Here is a 17,467-nt window from a genome sequence, read left to right as displayed (position 1 = left end):
GCCGATCAGATGTCGGTTGCAGATGGAAAAAAAAGCACAAAAATTCATATTAGTTAAGGGAAGACACCACAGTGAAAAAAGTGATTTTTTTGTTCCCTGGTCATTTCCATTTTCTTTCTGATTTTGGATTTTGAACCTCTTCTGGTTACTCTGATATACTGATTTTAGATCAGAATTAATCATAAACGGTCAAAACGGCTAAATGAACAATGTATGTGTATGCAATTGTGTATTGAACAAACACAAAACAGCAAAAAAATGCGTATGTTTGAGAGGTGACTGGGAGTCAAACACATCGTCAACGGTGGTCACATTAGCATGACTGGAATGAGTTGTCTTTTCTTTGCTGCGATCAGTTCATACCGCGTACAACGGGAATTTCCGTTTACGGATTTCGCGCCGTTAGTAACAGCAACTAGAAGACATTCCAATGAGCCGAAGAGAACCGATGAAGATTCCGGGAAATTCCGTATGAGCAATTTTCGCTGCTGACCAATCGAATCGCGGATATTAAACTTCGTTTATGCTCGGTCTCGTTCGGTTCGATTCGGCCTTCCCAGAATGCAATATTCTTCATTTCCGCCAGATCTTGCCAAAGGCGATGTGAAATATCTACAGCTGCGATTTTCCTGGGATATCTTTGTGGAAACTTTAGTTAAATACACGTTTTGCCCCGATTTCAGTGCTTGACACGCAAAGGAGATGATTATCGAGTAAAATCAGATCAGTTGTAGAGGCTGCCGTGACGGAAGTTTAAAAAGAAAGTGCGAGTCGATAGTGTCGTCTGCTATTGCTACGAACGAATCGGAAGATCAAGTTTGTGCATTCTTCTTCGTCCAGAATGAAAATTGGCTGGAAACTATGCTGCTGCCCTTGCAACAGCTGGGACGGAGCAAGAAATCACCAGCGGTGGTGTACGTTTGAAGCACGTTGCCATGAGTGTTTTGAGCCACGACTTATTTTAGAGTTGCTGAGCGGAATGCGTACGGCAATAAGGACAACACGGAGTTCGCCATTTATGGCGACGAGAAGGCAGACCCTATATATCTTTTCTCTGGAAAAAGCAAATTAACTGCTTAGAAAAAGAACACTTTGTTCAGCCATGGTGCAACACCATGCATCTCCTGGGAAATCTGGTGCAGTTGAATACTAGCCCAAGCAGAGCAGGGAAGATTCCAAGCAGCTGATAAGCAAGATGGTAGTAGGTAGGTAATTTTTTCTTCTTTTGACAAACATGTAGAAGTTTATATATTTGTTTGGTTATGTGTGCGGCTCTGGCTCTGTGTGTGTGTGTATGTGTGTACGTGTGTGACTGTTATATGCTGAAGAACAGAATATAAGTAACAACACCCTGATGCAAAGAAACTGAATAGGATGCAAAGTCTGTTATGTGCTGCTACTGTGAAGCTTGGTTGTCACAAGGTTTGTCAGGGTTGGAGCAAAACATCTGTTCTTTCCTCATTTATTTTCTCGAGCATATTATATATAGGCCTATAGCTTCCTCCTGTGATCACAGTTTTCTTGTGGCTCAAACAAACATGCATTCACATGGCTCAGTGAGTGAACATTGCTTGTGGTCATACTTCCCATGCAGACCATATGGTTTCTGCATGCAATGTATGTGCAATAGCTGTAAACCAAACCTGCACTGCCTTCGCAACATTCACATGATTTGTCAACATCTTTTTGTTCACTGCTTGACTATCAGCACTGACATGTGCATGCGCCCAAATATCGTGTTACATGTATCACATTACAATATCTTTTTTCAAATGTGTGTGTGGGGGGGGGGGGGGGGGGGGGGGGGGAGGGGGGTCATTGTTGGGAAAATGTGAATAGCAGTATTTGAGTTTGTCACAGACATATTAATTTTAAATTTATGTTGTCTCTACAGATGCAGAGGTGGAAGCTGGAGAGGAGCTTCCAAAGTACCCATGGCATTGCAAGGCAATTCACAGAAGTCAACCCAAATATTGTAGTATAGAAAGTAAAGGACACTGCCATATGACTCCCTGATTATTCAAAGCAAGTCCAAAAGAGGTCCAAGATAAGAGGCTTCACTGGTAACAAGTTGGGAATTATGGATGGGCATACTTTACGCAGCGTGCACGTAACGGATAAGAGTTGATCATTGTGACCTTGGAACAGGTTCCTTGGTGCTTGCTGAACACTGGCTGGTTTTTTTTTAAATTTTGTTGAATTTTGTTTCCGTTTTTCTTGTGGAACTAAGCAATACCTGTTGTTTTGTTAGTGTTGTTTTGTTACATGTTTCATAAACGTTTGTGTAAAAAAAATACATTTTCTTCACGTTTTGTGTATTTTCTCAAAACTACTTTTTTGTCACTTCAAAAGCCTAAGGCTTTTTTTCTAATAAACTTGCGTTGTTGAAACTTTGCATACATCTCGAGTGCGTTATTTCGCAGATTTTGTTAGAGCGTTTTGTTGAATTTTTTTTTTCGTGAGAAGTTATACCATTTTTGGGGGCGGTTTTTCATAAAATTCAAGGTCACTCATTTTTATCACTGATATCTTTTGAATGACTGTAGATTTCAAAAAAAGCCTCTAACAAAAGTTGGGTATTGTGCTAATGTATAAATAACAAGCACCAAAACAAAATTCCTTTCGGTTTTGTAAAAGCCTTAGGGTTTTAAAAAGTGGCAGTTTGGTGGCCATCTTGGATTGCTACCAAGGCAACCGGTGATCCAAAAAAAATAATTTTTTCATTTTCTCAGGAGATGGACTGAGTTCTTTAATTGTGCAACAATTTTTGACCCAACACTTATGAAACAAAAAAAATCACTTTTAACACCAGTGCCTGCCCTTAATCTGACCAAAATTGTACAGTTCTAGTATCTAAAACAGTGACATTTTCCCCAGTTTTGTTTCACTCTCAATAGCAATAATTCATTCGCCAGAAAATGGAAGCTAGTACATGTTTTCAAACAAAAGGCAAGACATACACAAAACGCGCAAACATATAAATGTGCCACAGAAGGGGAAGAGGCATTTTCAACATTTAAAGCTTCTTGTGTCATGGTTTAAACTACATTTGCGTAAATACTGAAATATGCTGCTGTCAGACTACAGAAAACTGTCAAATCCTACATACCCATGCACTTGAGCTTACACACACACACACACACACACACACACACACACACACACACACACACACACACACACACACACACACACACACACAGACTAATGTCCATTATTTCCTACACCAACTTGTTCTCAAAGCATCTCACCCAGTCAGACACACGCAGAGGCATGCATGCACTCGCACAAACACATGCACACATTACAGTGCCATCTGTACTCAAAAAGCAGTGCTTGGCAATATACTTCATACTTTGTCAAAGGACTCAAGTCTTCTTACAAGCAGAGATGGGACCAGACAAACATGTACAAATCTATGCTTCACACCAGGTATGATTTCTTACTGAAAGGTTTCAATAGATTTAAAAAAGACAACCCTGACTCTCCAGCACACCACCAATAATCTTGCACAATGTACTGCACTAAGTACTTTCATTTTGATTTTGCAAACAATCAGAAGCCCTTACAACCCCTTTGTGAAAAAACAAAAGGAATCTAGAAAGTAATTAAATTACATATTATTACCCAACTCACATATAGCAATTAACTCTAGTTCAGTGCTGGTAACGCTGTACGCGTTCCCCTTGGTAACAAGGGAGACCACCCTAAAAAAGAGTGATCCATCCCATAATATCAGACCGATGTCCGGTCCAACATCCGTATGCGTGCGCATACGCCGCCATTTGTATCATTCTCTCTCAGCGGTTCAACTGGGAAGGACGCTCCTGATGTACGCTCCTGCTGTCTTCAGCTTTTCGCCATAGTCTTTGGCTTTGGCATCTCCCCTTGGTCGTCGCCTAACTTTACACCTGTACCTACGCTGTGTGGTGAGATCTTTCCATTTTGTTATAACTTTAGCGACGTTTTCGTCGCTCGTTTGTACTTGTGAAATTTTTCTGAAATTGTTTTTCTGTGAAATTTTTCGTGAGTTGTTTTGCTATGGCGGAGGCTGCGCTTGTTGATAGCGCTAAACGGAAGCCTAGTTCAAGGCAGGTACCTGACGATACGCCTCCAAAAAGAAGCTCGAGGAGAGATAAGGGCGCTGGAAAATCCGCGTCTGTTTCATCCGAGTCAACTTCTGTTAATTCTCCCGTGCTAGCAGACGGCAAAGTAACTTCCGGTCAGACTTGTTTAAACCCTCCCGCCTCCCCGCTGTGGTGGTATTGGGTTCTAAAAAAGTAGTGAGTTGGGCTTCGTTCGAATGATACAAATGGCGGCGTATGCGCACGCATACGGATGTTGGACCGGACATCGGTCTGATATTATGGGATGGATCACTCTTTTTTAGGGTGGTCTCCCTTGTTACCAAGGGGAACGCGTACAGCATTACCAGCACTGAACTAGAGTTAATTGCTATATGTGAGTTGGGTAAGTATATTAATTAAATGAAAATTTATTATTAAAATTTTGGAATAATGACACCTGAACACATTTATAACAAGTTGCAGAAATAAAACTTGATCAATAAATAGATGACCAGAACTCTATTTCAATTCCTGAACAATAACCTGAGTTCTTACAACTGGGTAATTTTTTTTTTAAAAGACATTTTAACTAATCCTCAGCGCCAGGCTAAAAAGACAAATGATAGATTATAATACATATGCGAAGTATACGAGTACTCTTATTACAATTTAAAGTAGCGATAGCCCGACCACAAAAAAATCAACAGATTACAGAATTAACACACAGATAGTGTCTCTCGTTGTTTCTTTGCATTCTTCCTTCCTTGATGTCATTTAATGCATAATATTTATTTGTATGCACAAATGAACTAACTTATCATGCAGGATACACATCAATTTTCTTCACGCATTAATATAAACATGTATAAATAGCATCAATATCACCATTTGTTTAAATACACAATGATGTATATACCAATAACCTTGCTGATGCTTTTAAATTCATAAAGATTACAGTATTCATCAAAAACAACTGTACAAATAAAATTAATGATTTTTATATACTCTGTTGATTTTCTTGAACACACATTCTATAAAAGCAATCAGTGAACACACGCACACACACCCACACACTCTCTCTTTGTAAACACAATTATTCTTCACTTTATACTCTGTTCATTTGTACTCTGACCATTCAATAGACTGGATTTGCTTAAAGTTGAATATAAAAAAAATGCTTTACATACACTGACAGAACAAAGAATATGCAATAATCTACAAGAGAAGCACACAGCAAAATTTATATTCTACCAACAAACATATTCTTCAACAACTCTGTGCGATAACTTTGATCTGGGGTGTAATTGTTCCGTCCTGAGTTACACTGTACACTGTCTCAATGTGAGAGATTAACGTAACGGTCAACAGAAGATTTTTTACAGTGTGATCTACAAGATCATGACAGCCTTTTCTTTTTGTTGGCTTTGAATGAGGATGAATACCACACCCTAAGTGGCGGATGATTTTGTCCATGGGAGCTCATATTTACATTTATTCGATCTCGTTTCTCGCCTGTCCTAACTACAGTGGTACCTGGGATGAGAGAACAATTTGGAACAAGGATACTGTGGTTACATTTTAAATGAGAAGAGAAAAAAATGATGCAAATTCATAGAATCTAATGCAATCTTCGGAGCAAACATTGATTTTTGGAGCTATGAAAATGCCTGAAACCGGCCAAATGTTATGCTTGAGAAGTGTTTTAGTCAGTTCTGTCTTTGTGTGCTTTACTTTTTCTACCCGTTACATAACTCCCTGGTTCACACATACCTTCTTCTTCTTCTTCTGCGTTCATGGGCTGAAACTCCCATGTACACTCGTGTTTTTTGCACGAGTGGAATTTTACGTGTACGACCGTTTTTTACCCCGCCATTTAGGCAGCCATACGCCGTTTTCGGAGGAAGCATGCTGGGTATTTTCGTGTTTCTATAACCCACCGAACTCTGACATGGATTACAGGATCTTTTTCGTGCGCACTTGGTCTTGTGCTTGCGTGTACACACGGGGGTGTTCGGACACCGAGGAGAGTCTGCACACAAAGTTGACTCTGAGAAATAAATCTCTCGCCGAACGTGGGGACGAACTCACGCTGACAGCGGCCAACTGGATACAAATCCAGCGCGCTACCGACTGAGCTACATCCCCGCCCGTATACATTTTGTTAAAATTAATGTTTTTTTCTACCCGTTACATAACTCCCTGGTTCACACATACCGCTGATGAGAGGTCACATTGTTTTAAGACCATGGTGTGTGCCTGTTAGTTAAACTGAAAAGTCCTAGATAAGTGTTACAGAAAACTATGCCTCATTTCAATGTCACTGGCAAGTTCTCAGAGTACTTTTCTTTCAAACGAAACGATAAAATCAATCTTATACATTGCTTAATGCATTATATTCCCCCCCCCCCCCCCCCCGAAAAAATTATGCAAAATCACATAACGAGGTACAATGTGGTGCATGATCTCAAGATTGACATCTGGAGCTTTGAAAACGCTAGAAATCTACCCACTGGCAGGCAAAAATGTCATGCCAACTTGTTTTCCAAGAAAACCTTTCATCATTCTGTTCTGAACTTACTCAGGAAAAAGACTGTCAGACCCCACTTTATAGCAACAAAATCAAAGAATTTTTTTACCACTGAAAGAGACATGATATCGATAAAAAAAGAAAAAAGTTCAATGTCCCTTTTTTACCCTCTGTTTTTAAGTGAAATCTCGGACATCAGAAGCCAGTCAGAATTATTTTATAACGTGAATAATGGCATCATGTAAACATTCTGTCACTTCTTCTGTATGTCTTCCAAGGAAGTGACAAGGAATTTCAGGTGTGTCTTGGTGACTCCAACATATCAGCAGCAAAAAATTAAATTAATGGTAAGGTCACCACCAGATTGTGCATGTATCGGTATCATACATATAGTGATTTTATTTAAGTGTTTTTTATTTTCCTTTTGTTGCTGTTTGCTTCTTACTCCATTTTCACCTTTTGTTAGAACAAAAACATTTGGGGTTTGGATACTGAGAAGCAATCTCAAAGATGTTTTCAAGAATAAAGAAATGAAAATGAAAAATGAAAATATAATAAGATCTTCTGAGAAAAACAAATGAACACAGTCCTAAGCAAATGTCTTATCTTTGTTCAAAGCATCATGATTGAAGCCTGTTTCCAGTCAGTGCGTTTACATTCTACCCTGGTCTCTCTTAGTGCATCTGGATGGGAGGTGTCTTCCACCAGAGCATTCTGTTGGAAGCATTCTCTTCCACCGGTGCATTTTCACGGAAGACATTTTTGTCAATTTGGAGGCTGTGAGGAACACTGAGATCATATTTCTCTCCCTTCCACCAAACCAGACACACTTCTCTCTTCTTCTGCACATGTATTCAAAGCGTACATCGGCCTACTCTTTTGTAATTCACTCTTCACTTCTTCTGCACAAGTATTCAGAGTGTACACATGTCCAACTCTTTTGTAATGCACTCTTCTCTTCTTTCTGCACATGTATTCACCGTGTACATTTGCCTACTCTTTTGTAATTCACTATTCTCAAAGCATACATCTGCCTTCTCTTTTGTGATCACTCTTCTCTTCTTTGGCACATGTATTCAGAGTGTACATAGGCCTACTCTTTTCTCATTCACCGCAGCCACACTTCATCTTTGGAGGAGAGCTCTGCTCAGTTGTCATCAGCGAGAGCATCCTGCAACCAGGATGGCACAGGAAAGTTGAGTTTGTTCAGCAGTTTGGACAAGTTGGCGTTATGTTTGCGGTAGAAATGACGGAGGAAGGTGGCACTGGTCTCGTCCATGGCGTCGTACATACGACCCTTGCCACGCCCCAGGCATTTGTTGCGGTTGTCGTTCATGACTTGACAGAAGAAGCCTTTCTGAGGATCAAACCTGCGGAGCAAATACAAACATTCTGGTCACACCACTTTCTACAACTGTTTTGAAGAGAAATTTGTTTTTACTGCGCTTGCAAGTTAGTCTCCCATTCCTGAAACTTAACATTTCTATCAAACAATTCATGCATTCGTGCCCCAATGGAGGCTATTCTACTAAAGCTATCAAAGTGGTTTCTTCTTCTTCATCTTCGTTCATGGGCTGAAACTCCCACATACACTCGTGCTTTTTGCACGAGTAGGTTTTTACGTGTACGACCGTTTTTAACCCGCCATTTAGGCAGCCATACGCCACTTTTGGTGGAAAGTGGTTTATCACCATCAGCGTCTTTGCGTCACACTTTCGAAGCGTTTCTTGGAGGTAAAACGTTAAGACTATGTTGGCAATTCTTGTTTGGTACAAGATATAGACAAATACAATTTAGATCCTGCTCAGCAGTGCTTTTCAAAACTATTGTAAGAGGAAATGTAACAAGACAGGACAGATGCTACTCTGCATTGCTGGTCAGAACTATCTTAAATCACAATGTTAAAAGATGAAGGTACAGATGATATAAACAATTTATCCAAAAGGTAAGGCAAGTCGCATTTTAGGTCCGATGAGCTTAGTTCCCCTGCAATTTCCGTTGCCTTCCCTGGGGAAAGCGAGCTGCCATACTAACGGGCTACTTATTTTCTTTTGCGTATACTTTTGTTCCTAATTTTTTTTGCCCTAGGTTGTTACTATAAAACTGGGATCTTCAGTGCATAGAACAGGGATGTCGTTAGGCGTCGGACATCGGACACAGACCGATTAAAAGGCTCAAATGTCCGATTCACATAGCCGCATGGTGGTCAGATGTCCTATCGTTTTGAACTGAGCGCTGTCATTGTCCAATAAGAACTCCATTCCTTCGGACAGCGCGATATTTTCCCTTCAAGATACACCCATTTTAAAAACGCGACCGAGCAGTGCGGATCTTGCTTTTTCAGGAATTCCGAACAGTTTGTGACATGAGCCGTTTGGCACACTAAAGTTAGGAGTACGGGAAACAACTCCAACTGATTACAAGTCTTACGTCTGCGTTTGGTTTTAGTTCGAGACATTTTGAAGAAGCGCATTGAATTATGACACTGAAATAAAACTTAGGACTCCCAAAGATCGACAAAAGCTGAACACCTTTGTCTTTCAACGGCATCCTGTGCTACGTTTGGGTCAAAAACAGGTGAAAACACGCTGAGCGTCATTCTTGAAAATGACAGTGCCAATTACAGTGTCGCCACTGAAACTGACACAACTACAAAAAGAGAAGTTTTGTCATTTGTACAGGACATGGTGTCGGCACAGCAGGAAATTCGCAGAAATGGTCTTTTAACAATTCATGGCCGACCCTGTTTGGTTGGTAAGACCTTGACATCAAAGAGACCATACTGCTTTGTCAAATCTGTGTTGAAACGGACTTATTTTATTTCTCAGTATTTCATTTTCTAGTCAAATCTTGCAATTTGTGAGACAATCAAAAAAAGAGTGCTGAACGTTTTTTTGCTTTTTAGTTGTTTGTTTCTTTTTGGTTTAAACAGTGTTTATTCAACAATTCATAGGTATTTGAACATGATACATGTTTCTTTTTGTGTGTGTCCTATTTGAAACAAAATGAATAAAACAATGTATGTAAAAAATATTCGGTGAAAATACTATATATGTGTGTGTGTTGAGCATGTGTGTGTGTGTGCACATGATTTTGGAGCCATTTTGGACAGTGCTTTTCACAAAATTACAATGTCCTATTGACATTTCTGAAAGCGGTCAAATGTCCTATTGATGCTGAAGAGCTCAGGACATTTGTCCTATAGGTGTGAATTTGTAACAACATCCCTGATAGAAGGCTGCATGTACACGAGGGCACCTGAACGCCGGGAAGGAGTCTGCACGGAAGCTGCTTCTGGAAAATATATTCTGTATCCAGCGTATCCAAATGACAAAACACAGGTTTTTATACAAGACAAGCTATAAGGCAGAGCGCTGTTTAGAGATCAGATAAACAAAGGGAAGTAAGCGCTCTATACTGCATCCATGTGTGTGAAGGGGCGGGGATGTAGCTCAGTCGGTAGCGCGCTGGATTTGTATCCAGTTGGCCGCTGTCAGCGTGAGTTCGTCCCCACGTTCGGCGAGAGATTTATTTCTCAGAGTCAACTTTGTGTGCAGACTCTCCTCGGTGTCCGAACACCCCCGTGTGTACACGCAAGCACAAGACCAAGTGCGCACGAAAAAGATCCTGTAATCCATGTCAGAGTTCGGTGGGTTATAGAAACACGAAAATACCCAGCATGCTTCCTCCAAAAACGGCGTATGACTGCCTAAATGGCGGGGTAAAAAACGGTCATACACGTAAAATTCCACTCGTGCAAAAAACACGAGTGTACGTGGGAGTTTCAGCCCACGAACGCAGAAGAAGAAGAAGAAGAAGCATCCATGTGTAATAGACTAAGTCATGTGTAATTGAGGATGAAAGTCGCTTGTTCATTTCACTGCTTGTTATTGCCTCAGGTGCCAGGAGAATGCATCTGAATAACTCTCACTTACTCTATCACACATGTCGTATGCATTTTAGAATACTTGCTTCCCTTTGTTTATTAGATATATCCATGTTTACACCAGAGAGTGTAAGAGTTGCTGACCTGAGATGCTGGCTGTAGTCGAAGTAGGGCTGTATGTGGATGAACTGCTGCAGCTTGTGCATCACGTGGATAGGGTTGTTACGCAGCTGCTCCCCGTCAATGATAAACAACTGAAACACACACCAGTATCAACTTGAACACGATGAAAAGAGAATAAAAAACGAGAGAAAAAAAAAGAAAAAAAAAAGAATCTATCATCAAAGATAAATAACTGAAATACACACCAGTATCACCTTGAACACAAAAAAAAGAGAAGAAATATATAACTGAAACAACAACAACAATGAATCTATCACCAATGATAAACATGAAATACACACACGTATTACCTTGAAGACAATGAAAAGAGAAGAAACAAACCACTAAAAGAACAACAGCAATGAATCTACAGCAGTCCCTCTCATGAACGGACACCCTTGGGCCATAGCAAACCTGTCCGTACATTGCAGGTGTCCGGTCACGGGAGGGGTGACCACACCACCCCCTCCCCCATACACTCACACAGAGACACACAAACAAGAGGATTGAGTCTATGCTAATCACTTCTTGTGGCTACTAAACAATAACAATAAACTCCTAATACTTCTTTAAACGTTCTGTAAAAAGGATTTGTATGAAAAGTGTTGAAAAGAAGAGATAAAATAAATCCTCAAGGCAGTGAACACACTCACCATGCACTGACATACGAAAGCAGCCACACAAACACAGCACAGAGGAGCGTGTGCAGATGCTTTGCAAGAATAAGCTTGAAAACCAGTTTGAATAAATAGCAGATAGAGCTGCATGTCATAATCATGTAATTTATTTGTTTCTTGTCTGGCTTTATTGACTGCATGCCGGCATGGCAGTGACTTTTCACTCTTCAGTCGGAAATACACTGTACATAACACAGCTCCCACTCTCCCTCACTAATGCCTACCCCAAGCCGTGACAACTGATGCTTGGAAATTGTGTGGAAGAGTACACCTCTCTATTTCTCTCCAATGCTCTTCCTGCTGACATGCGGTGACACCGGACACCCCACAGAGTTTAGCCAGCTAACCCTCCACCCCCCCCCCCACCTTTCTCTCTCTCACTCCCTCCAGCCATGTACTGTTGGGGGCTGTGGCCAGAGAGGCCAGCTGCACTGTTCACTCAGAGCAAAACCAGTTGACTGTGTTGTAACTTTTGACAAAGCAAGACAACTGAAGGGTTCATAGATTAGGCAACCGACTCACTGGTCAAGGCTGAGGGGAAACAAGAGTATCTTGTCAATGAAAGAGGTTACACACAGACACACGATGGGTACACGTGCACTCAAGTTATCAGTGACTGTCATCACACCATTGCGGCTGTGATCTTTGTGCCAAGAGCCGGACTGCTCTGTTATCGATTTTGTTGTGGTGAAAATTTGACGATGGTCTGTCCGTACATTGGAGGTATGACCTGCTGTTGGGACCGAAAATGAGTGTCAGCGTCCACGTTTTGCAGGTGTCCGTTTAAGGGGGGGAAAAATATAGAAGGAAAACACTCCGTGCCAAGCAAATGTGTCCGTACATGTCAGGTGTCCGCTCACGCCGGGGGCCGTACATTGCAGGGACTGCTGTATCACCAATGATAAACATGAAATACACACCAGTATCACCTTGAAGACAATGAAAAGAGAAGAAACAAACCACTAAAAGAACAACAGCAATGAATCTATCGCCGATGATAAACATGAAATACACACACTTATTACCTTGAAGACAATGAAAAGAGAAGAAACAAACCACTAAAAGAACAACAGCAATGAATCTATCACCAATGATAAACATATGAAATACACAGCTGTCTCTGAATGAACAGAATGAAAAGAGAAGAGACCAAAAAACAAAACAAACAAAAAACACCCATAAAAATAACAACAACAGGACAGAACAACGATCCCCCCCAAAAATAATACGTTTTAAAGTTCTTCAGCTTCCCTTGATGCGGTCATTTACCATAAACATTGCTCACAGTATAGATCTTGTGCGTTAACTTTTTTCTTTGCTATTTTTGTGTGGTCGCAGTGAACAATGTTTTCTCATTTTCTTGAGAGTTAACATGAAACTGTACCTTACTGACCTGTCTAGCGGGGAAGTAGTCCAGCCAATGCATGAGGTGCTGTGCGTACATGCCAGGGTCCAGGCATCGATTGCGCAAGTCTCGCACCTGGCGAGGCATGCGCTCGTCTGCCATCAGCACAGCGTTGAAGCTGTAGTTGAGTGCCACTGGATCTTTGTGGGCTCTCTGGTGCTGAACCAACAAGAAAGCAAAACTTGGCCTATCTTGGGACAGGTAAAGGTAGGATGTTGTGTGTATTACTACAGTTAAGAGCCCCCCAATTTAAGATTTTTTCTTTCAAGACCCGGTTTTCTCAGATGTTCTGTTCATAATCTCTGTAAATTTACCCCGATTGTTAAGACTCCCTCCTTTTTAAGACCTGATTTTCTCATAGTTTTGAAAGTCTTAAAAGGGAAAGCAAAACTACAGTGGAACCCCCCTTTTAAGACTCCCTCCTTTTTAAGACCTGATTTTCTCATAGTTTTGAAGGTTTTGCAAGGGGGGTTCCACTGTATTACAACACATGATGACACAAAGACAGCGATCCAAGCCGTCTTCATGCTGTACACACGCCTCCAGTCACACTACCTGTTAACGTGTGATTCACATACTATTACAAAGTGAGAGACTAGTTGAATTTTACATCTTCTCAGGACCAATGAGCGCTTCTGGGGTGATAACGCGAGACAACTCCTGTGATCTTGCTGCGAGGTGGCGCCAGTTACCAGCCGAAAGAAAGAAGGGGCATAACCTCACCAGAACCGACCATTGTCTGTTTACTGTATAAAATGCACGACTTACACACGAACTGTTACCAAACCGATATGCTATTTGGGACCAATGCAAGTTTTGTTTCCTTTCTTGTGTGATCTTGCCGCGAGGTGGCGCCAGTTACCAGCCGAAAGAAAGAGGGGGCATAACCTCACCAAAACCGCCCGTTGGCCTATCTTGGGACAAGTAAAGGTAGGATGTTGTGTGTATTACTAAATGCATGATATACTCATACCTGTGAAAGTACTTTAAATGTTTGGAATTTTCAATAAGATTTTAATAGAGAAAAGCATGCCTTTTTTTTTATATATCTTGATTTCACAGTTCCTGTTGCAAAAGTAAAGTGTAACTGCATGCAAATACATGTAACAGAATTCACCTTGAGCACTGGTGGAACGGTTTCAACTGCTGTGTACCTAAAATCTCTTTAGTCCTGACCCCAAAAGAGCACTTCTAGTCTGCTATTAAAGACTATTAATTAAAAGCTCTCAACAGATGCAGAAAGAAAGAAAGAACAAAAGAGAAAAAGAAGAAGAAAAAAATGTGTTCATGTTCCTATGATACCAACATCTGATACCCTACCTGATATGCCCCTAATGGTTTAACACTTTCTACCCCACCACCTATGTTGACCAAGTTTTATTTTAGCCGAGACCAGCTGTGCTGCAGCAGGTCACTCAGAATTGTCGTAACTGTGTATCAACAAGCTGGAATGCAGGCGTTAGATCAACATTACAGGAAGCGACTGAAACTAACAGTCTGAGCGAATATATCCGTACCTGGTCAGATAGAGCCAAATGAGTGGGTACGGATATATCCGTACCTGGGAGACAATGAGTTAACAGTGAGGGCGTTAAACAACATCTATCATCACCTACCTGATACCAGGAGTAAGCCCTCTTGGCTGGGTCAATCAAGATGCAGATAATCTTGGCTCGTGGAAGCAGGCTGGACACACGCTGTGGCACAATTTCGTGATCAAAATAGGTTGCGCTTTTCTCAAACAGGTAAGTCCCTGTCGAGTTTTGAGGCACAGGGAAGAACTCCATGTACCTAAAATGAAGAATTTAAATGTTGAAACAAAGACTACTTTTTCATAGTGTTTGTTATTGCTGTAAAAGAAATGGAAGGGGAGATAAAACGAAGGAAAGAATAGCAAGGAATTCAACAATAGCAGAGAATTCAACAATAGCAAAGATCAACAACAGCTCTGTTCTAAAGAAACAGAGTTGTAAGTTTGTCAATGGAGAGAGCATTCTAAATTATGCATAAAGCACTTTATTTGATGATGACAGATGACCAAAAAATTCACCAACAAAATCGGCTGTTATCAAATTAAGAGAAGCTTAACAAGCACCAAAAAAATCACCAAATTCCGAATCAAAAAACAAGAAAGGTAAGGTTGTTGGAACGTTTGTTATTGACAAAACAATACATTCACAAATATATCGACCCAACAGTCTTTAAAGTGCACAGACAAACAATGAGTAACGAGAACTTACCTTGATCGAATGTTTCGGCCGCTTGGGACTTTCCAAACAAGCGGCCGAAACATTCGATCAAGCTAAGTTCCCGTTACTCATTGTTTGTCTGTGCACTTTAAAGACCGTTGGGTATTTGTGAATGTATTGTTTTGTCAATAACAAACGTTCCAACAACCTACCTTTCTTGTTTTTTGATTCAGCTGTTATCAAATTAAGAGAAGCTTAACAAGCAGCTAATGTGAGAAGAGTTTCCTGTCCCAGTACACAATGTACAGAACCATGACAGAACCCACCAACCCACTGAACATAGCTCCAGTCCAACACTACAAGCTCACCAGTACACAATGTACAGAACCATGACAGAACCCACCAACCCACTGAACATAGCTCCAGTCCAACACTATAAGCTCACCAGAACACAATGTACAGAACCATGACAGAACCCACCAACCCACTGAACATAGCTCCAGTCCAACACTACAAGCTCACCAGTACACAGTGTACAGAACCATGACAGAACCCACCAACCCACTGAACATAGCTCCAGTCCAACACTACAAGCTTACCAGTACACAATGTACAGAACCATGACAGAACCCACCAACCCACTGAACATAGCTCCAGTCCAACACTACAAGCTCACCAGCACACAGTGTACAGAACCATGATAGAACCCACCAACCCACTGAACATAGCTCCAGTCCAACACTACAAGCTCACCAGTACACAATGTACAGAACCATGACAGAACCCACCAACCCACTGAACATAGCTCCAGTCCAACACTACAAGCTTACCAGTACACAATGTACAGAACCATGACAGAACCCACCAACCCACTGAACATAGCTCCAGTCCAACACTACAAGCTCACCAGAACACAATGTACAGAACCATGACAGAACCCACCAACCCACTGAACATAGCTCCAGTCCAACACTACAAGCTCACCAGCACACAATGTACAGAACCATGACAGAACCCACCAACCCACTGAACATAGCTCCAGTCCAACACTACAAGCTCACCAGTCAATTCCTTTGTAATAGTTGTTCCCGTTGAAGAACTGCACCTCCTCAAATGTTGTGGCACTGTCATAGTTACTGACCACTGCTGGATGCATGGAGAGGAATGTGTAGAGAGCAGTTGTGCCTGCAAACACAAACATAAAAGTGCATAGTAATCATCAGAAATGATTGAAGTTATTTCCCTTTAGTTCATTAAAATGTGTTTTAAATTTCAATTTGTGTTGAAATCATTTCTGAATAATGTATGTTTAATAAAATCTATTTCTCATAGAACCCGCAACCAGAAACTTCTCCCAAAATATATACATGTATTCAAAACAAGTAAACCACAGCATTCAACAATGCCAATGAAGCAGTTGTTACTTCTAATGAGATGTTTTCTGAATAGTTTACAGTCAAGCGCAAGTCTCTTGCTGCTTTAAAAAAAAGTTCTGGAAACTGCAGTACATAATTATGGACAGATTCGCTGAGGGAAGGCAATTCAAATGTGACTTTATAATCCCATAAAAGAAGGTTTGTTGATAAACTCTGTGTAAGACTGTTCAAGCAGCGAGTCATGCTTACAGAGAAGAATAACACTGACGCCTTGACTCATAGTACAGAGGAACCCCCCTTTTGAGACCCCCCAGTTTAAGACTCCCTCCCTTTTAAGACCCTGTTTTCTCATACTCCCTCCTTTTTAAGACCTGATTTTCTCTGATTTTTTTAAGTCTTTAAAGGGGGGTTCCACCGTAGTACAGATTTCGTTCCCCAGGAAACACCAGTTGCACAGATGAGACATACTTGCACAACTATCAAAGAGTTTTCAATTTGCCTGTTCAAGATTATTGTAGGATCTGTGAGACTTACCAGTTTTTTGTGGCCCCACCACGAGGAACCTTGGAAGACGTTCACAGGACTTGTTGGCTGACCAGATAGCTATGTGGCGCTTGTAGTCACATGGATTCTGCAAATAGACAAACAAGTCAACACATTCATAACTAAGAGAATTTACAGCACCATCAAAATGTAAGCAATCCTTAAAGTACATTTTACTCCAAGAGTGCGCTAACAGTTTTAGCGCATCGCCATTAGCCAATCAACTGGTTCACATCAGTCATGTGACACCAGTACTTACTGACAATTAATATTATTATTATTATTATTATTATCATAACACCTCACCTGCCACAGTGGATCTTTCTCCTCAGGGAACATGTTGAAATAGTTGATCCCAAGCTGCACTGGGGGCACTGAGATCAGCCGTAGGTTGGTCCAGCACTGCAAGAATTTCACCATCCCCTCAAATGTGAACAGGGCCACTCGGTCGTTGCCGTAGTTGTTCATGTGGGTCATGAAGATGTTGAACTGCAAACAAATCAAAATTGCAATGACGAGAAATGGACATTTTCACTGAACACATTTTGGATATTCTCGCTGTACACTCTTAGTCAACAGAAAGAAGTGTTTTCTACTAAGTGATTCTAGAAAGAAGTGTTTTCTACCAAGTGTTT

At 41.0% G+C, this 17,467-nt stretch overlaps 1 protein-coding gene and 1 long non-coding RNA gene across 3 annotated transcripts in view; one reads left to right on the top strand and one right to left on the bottom strand.

The window, feature by feature from the left end:
• The first annotated feature begins 59 nt into the window (after nt 1–59).
• Nucleotides 60–2,446, top strand: LOC138958643 (uncharacterized). Its single transcript, XR_011453461.1, has 2 exons — nt 60–1,205; nt 1,895–2,446. It is a non-coding gene; the product is annotated as an uncharacterized lncRNA (long non-coding RNA).
• Nucleotides 2,447–4,726: 2,280 nt separating this feature from the next.
• The window catches only part of LOC138958640 (bifunctional heparan sulfate N-deacetylase/N-sulfotransferase-like), a 35,754-nt gene continuing 23,013 nt past the window's right edge, over nt 4,727–17,467 (bottom strand). The window contains exons 7-14 of one of the 2 annotated variants that reach the window (XR_011453460.1): nt 17,139–17,321; nt 16,824–16,920; nt 15,975–16,098; nt 14,341–14,515; nt 12,713–12,883; nt 10,625–10,734; nt 6,282–7,964; nt 4,727–5,837 (exon numbers count right to left, since the gene is read on the bottom strand). Coding sequence is in view for 1 of the 2 variants with exons in the window: in XM_070329854.1 (XP_070185955.1) it covers nt 7,742–7,964; nt 10,625–10,734; nt 12,713–12,883; nt 14,341–14,515; nt 15,975–16,098; nt 16,824–16,920; nt 17,139–17,321 (1,083 nt within the window). In the remaining variant the exon portion in view is untranslated. Of the gene's footprint in view, nt 7,965–10,624; nt 10,735–12,712; nt 12,884–14,340; nt 14,516–15,974; nt 16,099–16,823; nt 16,921–17,138; nt 17,322–17,467 lie in introns of both variants that reach the window. The other variant, XM_070329854.1, reaches the window with a different exon arrangement.

Source organism: Littorina saxatilis, linkage group LG2, assembly GCF_037325665.1.
Source record: "Littorina saxatilis isolate snail1 linkage group LG2, US_GU_Lsax_2.0, whole genome shotgun sequence".
In the NCBI taxonomy this organism is placed as follows: domain Eukaryota; kingdom Metazoa; phylum Mollusca; class Gastropoda; order Littorinimorpha; family Littorinidae; genus Littorina; species Littorina saxatilis.
Note: the sequence above shows the minus strand (reverse complement) of the source record. Positions and strands in the feature narration are given on the sequence as shown.